This window comes from Helianthus annuus, chromosome 16, assembly GCF_002127325.2.
Source record: "Helianthus annuus cultivar XRQ/B chromosome 16, HanXRQr2.0-SUNRISE, whole genome shotgun sequence".
NCBI lineage: Eukaryota > Viridiplantae > Streptophyta > Magnoliopsida > Asterales > Asteraceae > Helianthus > Helianthus annuus.
This window is the reverse complement of record NC_035448.2, coordinates 201,087,271-201,096,065: the sequence shown is the minus strand read 5'-3', so window position 1 is coordinate 201,096,065 and position 8,795 is coordinate 201,087,271. Positions and strand designations below refer to the sequence as shown.

Below are 8,795 nucleotides of genomic sequence, written 5' to 3'. Positions count from 1 at the left end.
TTTATTTAGCCATTTATCATTTCATAATAAAACTTTAAATAGCAATTTTACATATAATCATAAATAAATTTATATGATTATTAAAACAACTATACATAAACTTTTGTTTAATCGTTGTTATGAGGTTTTATCCTCCATTCTCACTTTTACATTTTCATTTCCTTTACCCCGAGACTTGGTATTCTATTTAATCACTCCTTTATTCCTTATTTGCCTCATCTAACCCGTACGCCTGTTAGTGATCCTTCTCGGTTTAACTACTCATACGCTTATTAGCGATCCTTCTCAATTTTTAAACTAATGAAGTGTAACGTAAACACGTAATTAACTTAATAATACTCCGTTTAAGGTATCCGGTCGCAAAACGGACCTCATACAATTCGTTATCTCATCCAGAAATGACAAAAATATTACCACCAATCGCCCGTCGTCTTTACAACTCCGCCAGCAATGACCTCATATCTTAAAAAAAAACTGACCCACTTGAATCATCCTCATTCCACAAAAGATTCCAAGATCCCATCCAGTCAACGTATTCACTGCACAATTAAACACCAGATTCACAAACTGCAGCGAAGTGGCTGAAGAAGAAAGAGATGAAAGAATTACAAGAAAACGACGATGAAATCACATCTCCACTTCGTAAGCAATTTCACTCAACATTAAACTCCCATTTTTATTAATTCCCCCAAACTAATTTATAAAATATGCAGTTTTTAACAACACCCAAATCCACGGATCCACCTCCCACGCGCCGCCGCCGGAGGAAAACTCGCCGATAGAGCAGGTCGCACTCACGGTTCCGGTAACCGACGACCAGAGTTTACCGGCGGTTACTTTCAGAACATGGACACTGGGAACACTTGCATGTGTGTTACTTTCTTTTCTGAATCAGTTCTTTTGGTACCGCCGGGAACCACTGTCGATCACCTCCATCTCCGCCCAAATCGCCGTCGTGCCGCTTGGTCACCTCATGGCGGCCACGATCACCGACCGGGTTTTTTTCCGGGGGAAGTGGTGTGAGTTTAGTTTGAATCCCGGACCGTTTAATGTGAAAGAACATGTGTTGATTACGATATTTGCCAACTCTGGTGCCGGAAATCCGTACGCGATTCATGTTGTAAGTGCTGTGAAGATATTTTACGGGAAGACGTTGACTTTTTGGGTGGCGTTGATTGTGGTGGTGACCACTCAGGTGTTGGGGTTTGGGTGGGCTGGGATTTTCCGGCGGTATTTGGTGGAGCCGGCCGCAATGTGGTGGCCACAGAATCTTGTTCAAGTCTCTCTCTTCAGGTACGGGTGTTAATCGGGTTTCGGGTTATTCAGGTTTTTGATGTTTAAGGTCTAACTAACACCCGACACTAATAATAATCAGTTTAATCGGTTTTTGGGTATTCGGCCATTGTTCGGGTCGGGTGAATCAGGTACGGTTAAAATCGACAGGCCTAGTGTCTAATTAGAATCTTGAACTTCATTATGTGCAGGGCGTTACATGAGAAAGAGCCGAGGCCGAAGGGCGGGCTGACACGCAATGAGTTCTTTCTCATTGTGTTTATATGTAGTTTTGCTTACTATGTTCTCCCAGGATACCTTTTCCCGATGCTTACTTCCCTCTCGTGGATATGTTGGATCTTTCCTAAATCTGTACTGGCCCAGCAGATCGGGTCGGGCCTTCATGGTCTTGGTGTTGGTGCGATCGGGTTTGATTGGTCCAGTATATCGTCTTACCTTGGGAGCCCGCTGGCTAGCCCATGGTTCGCGACAGCCAACATTGCCGTTGGTTATGTTCTAGTTACTTACGTCATAACCCCTTTAGCATACTGGTTCAATGTTTATGAAGCTAAAAGGTTCCCGATTTTCTCAGATGATCTGTTCACCTTCACAGGGCAATCATACAACACCTCAGCCATTGTTGACTCTGATTTTCACTTTGACTCAGACGCGTACGATCAAGAAGGTCAAATTTACCTCAGCATCTTCTTCGCCATGAATTATGCAGTTAGTTTTGCGTGTCTCACTGCTACCGTGGTTCACGTATTCGTCTTTCACGGAAGGTTTGAATCTTATATTCCTTTCAAATCGTTTTGTCGTTTTAAATTGAAGTTTTGATAATTCTGTTAGGGAATTATGGCAGCTGAGTAAGTCGGCATTTCAAGAAAAGAAAATGGATGTGCATAGTAAGCTTATGAGACGATACGACCAAGTTCCCCAGTGGTGGTTCACTTGCATTCTATTGACTAACATTGTAGCGACATTGTTTGTGACCGAATACTTTAAAAGTCAACTTCAATTACCATGGTGGGCGTTCTTGTTAGCCTGCGGTCTTGCATTCTTTTTCACACTTCCTATCGGTGTCATCACGGCCACAACAAACCAGGTAACTTCAAGTATATTAATAATGCCATGAACTTTAACATTGGCATCCTTGATTTTATTATATTGTTATATTGTAAATTGTAATTCATCGAACAGACACCAGGCTTGAATGTGATCACGGAGTACATCATAGGGTACTTGTATCCAGGGTACCCCGTCGCCAACATGTGTTTTAAGGTTTACGGCTACATTAGTGTGAAACAAGCTATCGTTTTTTTACAAGACTTCAAACTCGGGCATTACATGAAAATCCCCCCAAGATCAATGTTCATGGCTCAGGTAAAGCCCGTGCGTTCATTCCACTACCAGTCAACATAAGTCAACAATTCCTAAGATCATTTATTGATAATCTTGTGATCAGGTATGTGGTACCCTGATATCAGCATTGGCGCACTTAGGAACCGCGTGGTGGCTAATGGACACCGTCCCGAACATATGTGACCGAGCCTTGCTTCCCCCGGGCAGTCCCTGGACCTGCCCGGGTGACCATGTGTTCTACGACGCCTCAGTCATATGGGGTCTAATCGGTCCCCGCCGGATCTTTGGTGATCTGGGTTACTACAACTCGATAAACTGGTTCTTTTTAGCAGGCGCGTTGGCTCCTATTATCGTCTGGCTCTTACACAAAGCTTTTCCGAGCCGAACGTGGATTAAATTTATCACAACACCTGTTTTGTTAGGCGCAACAATTAACATGCCGCCTGCCACTTCTGTAAACTATAACAGTTGGATAATTATTGGGTTTTTGTCGGGTTTCGTGGCGTATAGGTACCATCATAACTGGTGGGGCCGCCATAATTACGTGATGTCGGGGGCGTTAGATGCGGGATTGGCGTTTATGGGGGTGTTGTTGTATGTTAGTTTGGATATGGAGGGTGTTAGTTTAGATTGGTGGGGTAGTAACCCCGACGGTTGTTCATTGGCTTCTTGTCCGGCTGCTGCGGGTATTGTGGTCGATGGGTGCCCGGTTATTTGATTTGTAAGATTGTTTGTGAAGGTGTATAGATGTGTTTTTGTTTCTTCTTATTCTTGAACTGTGTGTTCTATTGTTTCAAAATGTAAACTGAATTGTTATTTGTCATGTAAAACAGAGGACTTGAGAACAAAATGATGGTGTCATATGATTTAAGATGGTGAATATAAAGTCATAGATTTAATTTAAGGATGTTTTGATTTATGGTTATGGACAGTTGGTGACATGAAGTTGAATCAAAGATTCTAATTGTTTTTTGGGACCATGAGTCGAACCAAGCGCAGGGGCGGACCTAGGTTATGCCCAAGGGGGGCGGGCACACCCCTTGAAAAAAAAAATTTAGTGTATATTTTAGGCAAAAAACCCGACCGCACCACTTGAAAATATGCTTGAGCCACTCATCTGCACCCCCAGCAAATAATTCCTGGGTCCGCCACTGACCAAGCGTTGGACAAAGTTATCTTGACCAATCCTTACTTATTTCCTATGTGTGTTATCACTTGTTTCATTTCTAAGATTGCCCAAAATAACCCAAATGGGGTTTTGTTGACAGACCTAATTTTTACTTGGAAAATATGAGAGTTTTATGTTGCTCATCTAAGACTTATCACAACTTTGTTAAAAGACGACCATTTGTTGATCACCTTGGGCAAAATGCTTTAGATTGATAAATAATCAATAAGTAATCATCTCATGTTGATGGCTAAATATGATACCACTTCAATTAAATGGTTAGCCATAAGTTGAAACGCATAAACCAGTTTTAATTATCATTATCATCATCATCATCATCATCATACTCAGTAAATCCAACCAATAGCAAAGCTAAGGTAGGGTCTGAGGAGGGTAAGATGTAGACAGCCTTACCTCTACCCCGTAGAAATAGAGAGGCTGCTTCTAGTGAGACCCCCGGCTCGTTTAATTATCATTATGTATGACCCTATTGTATATCTCGTGATAAATAAAAAGGCACCTATTTCTATTGATGGATCTAACTATGACATTTAACTAACATATTATGCACTTATATAAGGTTTCTGAAAAGACACCTTAATTGGTACAAATACAACTTTTGTATATTTGTCACTAATAAAACAACAATCGTATATGATACATCTACAACCAAATAGTGATTTTTGGTTCTAAAGCGAAATTGTGGTATCTAATAGCTTAGAAATATGATTAGAACTTGCCAAGTGGTTTTTGAAGAAATCGGAAATTGGTTGATTTTGACCCAGAGTGAGACTTTAATATATTTTAGTTTATAACATAGTTGTCACTAATTAAAGTGTTTTGGATAACAATCCAAGTATTAATTTGGTTAATTGTGGTCTTTGAAGATATATGTTGATGTGGACTCAGATCGTGGTTTTGATCAGTGTGATTGATATTTGTTGCGTCTATGCTAATCAGGGTTGTTGAGTCGGTTCAAGACATGACTTCTAAGTTTTAAAAGTCAGAGAAATTAAAGTTGATTAGTATTTTACCCTGTGTGTTGACGGCCGTGGCATTTTACACCGCGTTACGGCGACCACACATGGTCTAGTCATCAACAAAAGGAAAAAAGTATAAGGCGTTAAGAAAACTGAAGTTTTATATGAACTACATTGCAACTTTTATCGATGATACTTTTGGATAGTTCTATACTTGGTACATTTTAAGGATAAGACATTAAGAAAACTGAAGTTTTACAAAGCAGAAGTTGAATTACAGCATGATGGTTTGATTCCAACTATAGTCCAAAGTATTCGGGTGTGAACAAACAATAAATGAACCTACAACACAATATGACCCGCAACAAAATGGTGCGACGAAAAGAAGAAATTTCTCGAAGAACCTTTTATTTCATGCCAGCCTACTGTAGTCTGAGTAAAGTGCGTTGCTGTGAGACCGTTAACGGTGCATGTTATCATTTTTGAGTTCCACTTTACTCCGTAACCCACATGAACTCTGTTTCAAGAAAAGACCAATGTTGCCTTATTTAAGAGTTAAGGGTTGCACAGGATAACGTTTTGGATGAAGACCACATATACTACTTCTATATTGGATATATATATTATATAGAACATTCCAAGACTTAACAGGATATTTGCTATTATAAATATTGTTTCAGTTAATATTGTTATGGAAGCAAAGGATGCAATAATTGAAGATGCTACCATTATTGCTCTTAAGATACAGAGAACTCCAAACTCATATGGTTTTGACTTCAAACTATATTATAAAACTAAGAGGAAGCCATTGTTATAAAGCTCATATGGGTTTGACTTCAAACTTTATTATAAAACTTATTTCATATGATGAGGCTATGAAGACTTGAGATGTTGCTTTATAGGTAGAAATGATTGATTATGAGATCAACTCCATACTATAAGGCCACCCGTAGTGGGGGGTTTTGGCGTTTTTTCCCCAAAAAAAAAACGCCCCCAACGCCAGAAAACCGTCCGTGGACGTTTTTTTTCAAAAATATCCCTCCAAAGCGTGCTTTTATCAACGTCTTTCTTCAAATTGTTTGGCCAATCAGATCATTCCAAATCAAATATCATTAGTTTTAAATTAAAAAAAAAACAAGAAAATAACATAATAACTGGGTAAACATTGGATGGACAAAAAAAAAGAAAATAATAATTGGGTAAACATTGGATGGACATTATACCACTACACCCATTTTAGAAAAAAAAGTCTCATACTGCCCCATTGCTGACTGGACTGCCACATGGCGCAAAACGCGGAAGGGGCATTATCTCCAACTACACATGGTCTAACAATACTAGGTGTATTGTTAGATATGGATCTTCAAGAAGTTAAAGCTGAATGGATACAAGTCAAAAACAATATTGATTACTTTAATACATATGCACTTGTTTCTACTATTACATTGTTGATTGCCTCGGCTGAAATACATAATCTAGTGATTCACCAAAAGATTGGTTACTTACCTTGGTGAACATAATTTCTCATTCAAAAACTCATTTTATTATAAAAATGGGATTCCCAACAAGAGTAAAGATATTTTAGTTAATCTGTAATAGGAGGTGCAGGAATGTACACAAGTATAAATTGTTCTCAATGAATTGCATGACTAAATGCTTAGAAATTATCAGTCACTAAACACCCGTAAGCTTACCCGGTGCTCTGTGTAGAACACATCATGTATGCACAGGTGATACTCTACGCTAATCAAAACACTCACGATCGGACATTGATGATCGATAACCGTTTATCACATGCCAATGACTATATTTAAACATTCAATACAACTTCAATTGAGCAGTTATTTATAAACTGGAAAAGGTTATTATCTTCTTTAAAAGAGCATGCAACATGAACAGAAAAAAGTTTCACAATTAGACCATAGTGTTGTGTGAGAGAAGCAAGTATCGGACCACACCAAAAGTAACTTAGATAAATTAGCTGGATTTAACCTAGGTAGCAGCAGCATTTCAGATGAACACAAGCACATCCTCAATCATCCGAATAGTCACATGCCATCCCTAAAGAAGATACTATCAAAACTAAACAAATAAATATAGCACATAGTAAGACATCAGTCAATAATGTACATTAAGAAACTAGCATAGCTTCTTAAAAATCTACACTTCAAAATCTAAAATGCAACATCATCACACAACCCACATCAAATCAGCAGCGAGATTTAATCACTTCGATCGCATATGAAAAACCAAGTAAGAAATCATCAGAATTTTGCATATGTTATGTTTGGTTCGAGTACAAGACAAAACTAAACCAAAATAGATTGGATGACCTTCAAATTCCAAGAACAAAACTGAGACTAACAACCAGCCCCTAAATATACTTATAGGATTGTAACACAACCCCAACACACCACTAGAATGTTCTTCCAATGAATTAACAAAAAAAAACTAAAGACTAATTAACCAAATATAGCAGCAGCAGTTTTGAAAAAAACAGCTTTTGTTAGTTAACCAATCACTAAGCAGCCGGACATTCCCGAGCAAAGTGCCCTGGTTCCCCACAGTTGTAGCAGTTACCACCACCACCACCACCAGCAGCAGCAGCACCAGACCTTGAAGAACCGCGACCACCTCCGCTTCCTGCGGTACATTCTCTCGCCAAATGCCCAACCTCACCACAGTTAAAACATCCTCCGCCACTACCACCGGACCTAGAGTAACCGCGCCCACCACCACCGCTTCCTGCGGTACACTCTCTGGCCAAATGCCCAACCTCACCACAATTAAAACACCCTCCTCCTCCACCACCACCGCCTCCACCAGACCTAGAATAACTGCGAGCACCAGCGTCACCACCGGCGGTACACTCTCTGGCCAAATGCCCTACCTCACCACAATTAAAACATCCTCCTCCACCATCTCCACGTCCTCCACCACCATTACAATCCCTAGCCAAATGCCCAAACCCCCCACAATTATAACAACCACCACCAGCAGCTCCAACACTGCTGCTACAATCCCTAGATATATGCCCTACACCACCACAATTATAACACTCTCTTCCACCACCACCGCCACCACCACCGTTCCGGTACGCACCACTACCGGTACGGCCGAATCCTCTACGGTCACGATTACGGTTCCGATCAACGCTAGATCTATCTCTATCTAACGGAGTGACATTAACAGCTTGTTGTTTATTATTCTTTTCAACAACAATAAACTTAACTTTCTGACCTTCGTGGAGGCTGCGGTAGCCTTCAGATTGGATCTCCGATTGATGAACGAACAGATCTTCGCCTTCATCGTCTGGCTTGATGAAGCCGTAACCCTTGCTGTCGTGAAATCGAATCACAACTCCGGTCGCCTCTGCATCCGCCATTGCCGCCGATCGATATCGCAAAACCCTAGCACAGGGTTTGAGTGTAGATGGGATTTGTATAGTGAGGCCAGTCAAACCCTAGTTCTTATCGGCACTCTAATTTTTGGTTTTTATTTCTTTTCTATAATTGGTTTTAAGTTAATTGTCTGGACGGTCCCTCTGATTTATCATTTTTTCACATTTAGTCTCTAACTTTTTAAAATTAGATGTTTGTTCTCTTTGGTTTGATTGTTGGTTACTTGGGTAGTCCCTCAAGTGAATGGCCATTAGTTTTGGAAGTTAAGTTGATGTCAAATGACTAAATTACCCTTACTAATAAAAAATAATCAAAACATTTAATTAGCAATTTAAAATTCTAATGATCCCATCTTTATTATCGTCACCTCTTTTCCCCATTCTGCAGTTGTGCATACCACACCCTAAATCATTTTCAAAAGATTTCTTTAGTTTGTTTTGTCTTGTTTTTAGTTTAAGCTAGGAAACCAAGTTCTAAAATTTTGTTTTTACAAATTTACAATCGATGGCGCTGTGATAAAAATAACCGTATAAGAAAAATTTATAAAAAGGCATGGCAATCTTTTTAAAATTTAATTGTATATATATTTTCACACTTCGGCCGAGTGTTAAG

General features: G+C 39.6%; 2 protein-coding genes across 3 annotated transcripts; one reads left to right on the top strand and one right to left on the bottom strand.

The window, feature by feature from the left end:
- Positions 1-412: 412 nt before the first annotated feature.
- On the top strand, positions 413-3,538 carry LOC110915455 (oligopeptide transporter 7). Of its 2 annotated transcripts, XM_035985099.1 has the most exons (7): positions 413-642; positions 714-1,293; positions 1,485-2,054; positions 2,122-2,377; positions 2,473-2,655; positions 2,738-3,378; positions 3,416-3,538. In XM_035985099.1, exons 1-6 carry the CDS (start codon positions 597-599, stop codon positions 3,350-3,352), a joined length of 2,250 nt encoding a protein of 749 aa, XP_035840992.1. In that variant the 5' UTR covers positions 413-596; the 3' UTR covers positions 3,353-3,378; positions 3,416-3,538. The 2 variants fall into 2 exon arrangements, with proteins under 2 accessions (XP_035840992.1, XP_022015849.1); XM_022160157.2 differs by having other exon boundaries at positions 2,738-3,500.
- Positions 3,539-7,012: 3,474 nt separating this feature from the next.
- On the bottom strand, positions 7,013-8,268 carry LOC110915456 (cold shock domain-containing protein 3). Its single transcript, XM_022160158.2, has one exon. It carries the CDS (start codon positions 8,165-8,167, stop codon positions 7,304-7,306), a length of 864 nt encoding a protein of 287 aa, XP_022015850.1. The 5' UTR covers positions 8,168-8,268; the 3' UTR covers positions 7,013-7,303.
- Positions 8,269-8,795: the final 527 nt, after the last annotated feature.

What these genes read in the sequence shown, in the direction of transcription:
- LOC110915455 (XM_035985099.1), top strand. Translation starts at nt 597, where the DNA reads ATGAAAGAATTACAAGAAAACGACGATGAAATCACATCTCCACTTC. An exon ending in GTTCAAGTCTCTCTCTTCAG is followed by an intron (nt 1,294 to 1,484) that starts GTACGGGTGTTA and finishes CATTATGTGCAG; the next exon opens with GGCGTTACATGAGAAAGAGC. An exon ending in GTATTCGTCTTTCACGGAAG is followed by an intron (nt 2,055 to 2,121) that starts GTTTGAATCTTA and finishes TAATTCTGTTAG; the next exon opens with GGAATTATGGCAGCTGAGTA.
- LOC110915456 (XM_022160158.2), bottom strand. Translation starts at nt 8,167, where the DNA reads ATGGCGGATGCAGAGGCGACCGGAGTTGTGATTCGATTTCACGACAGC.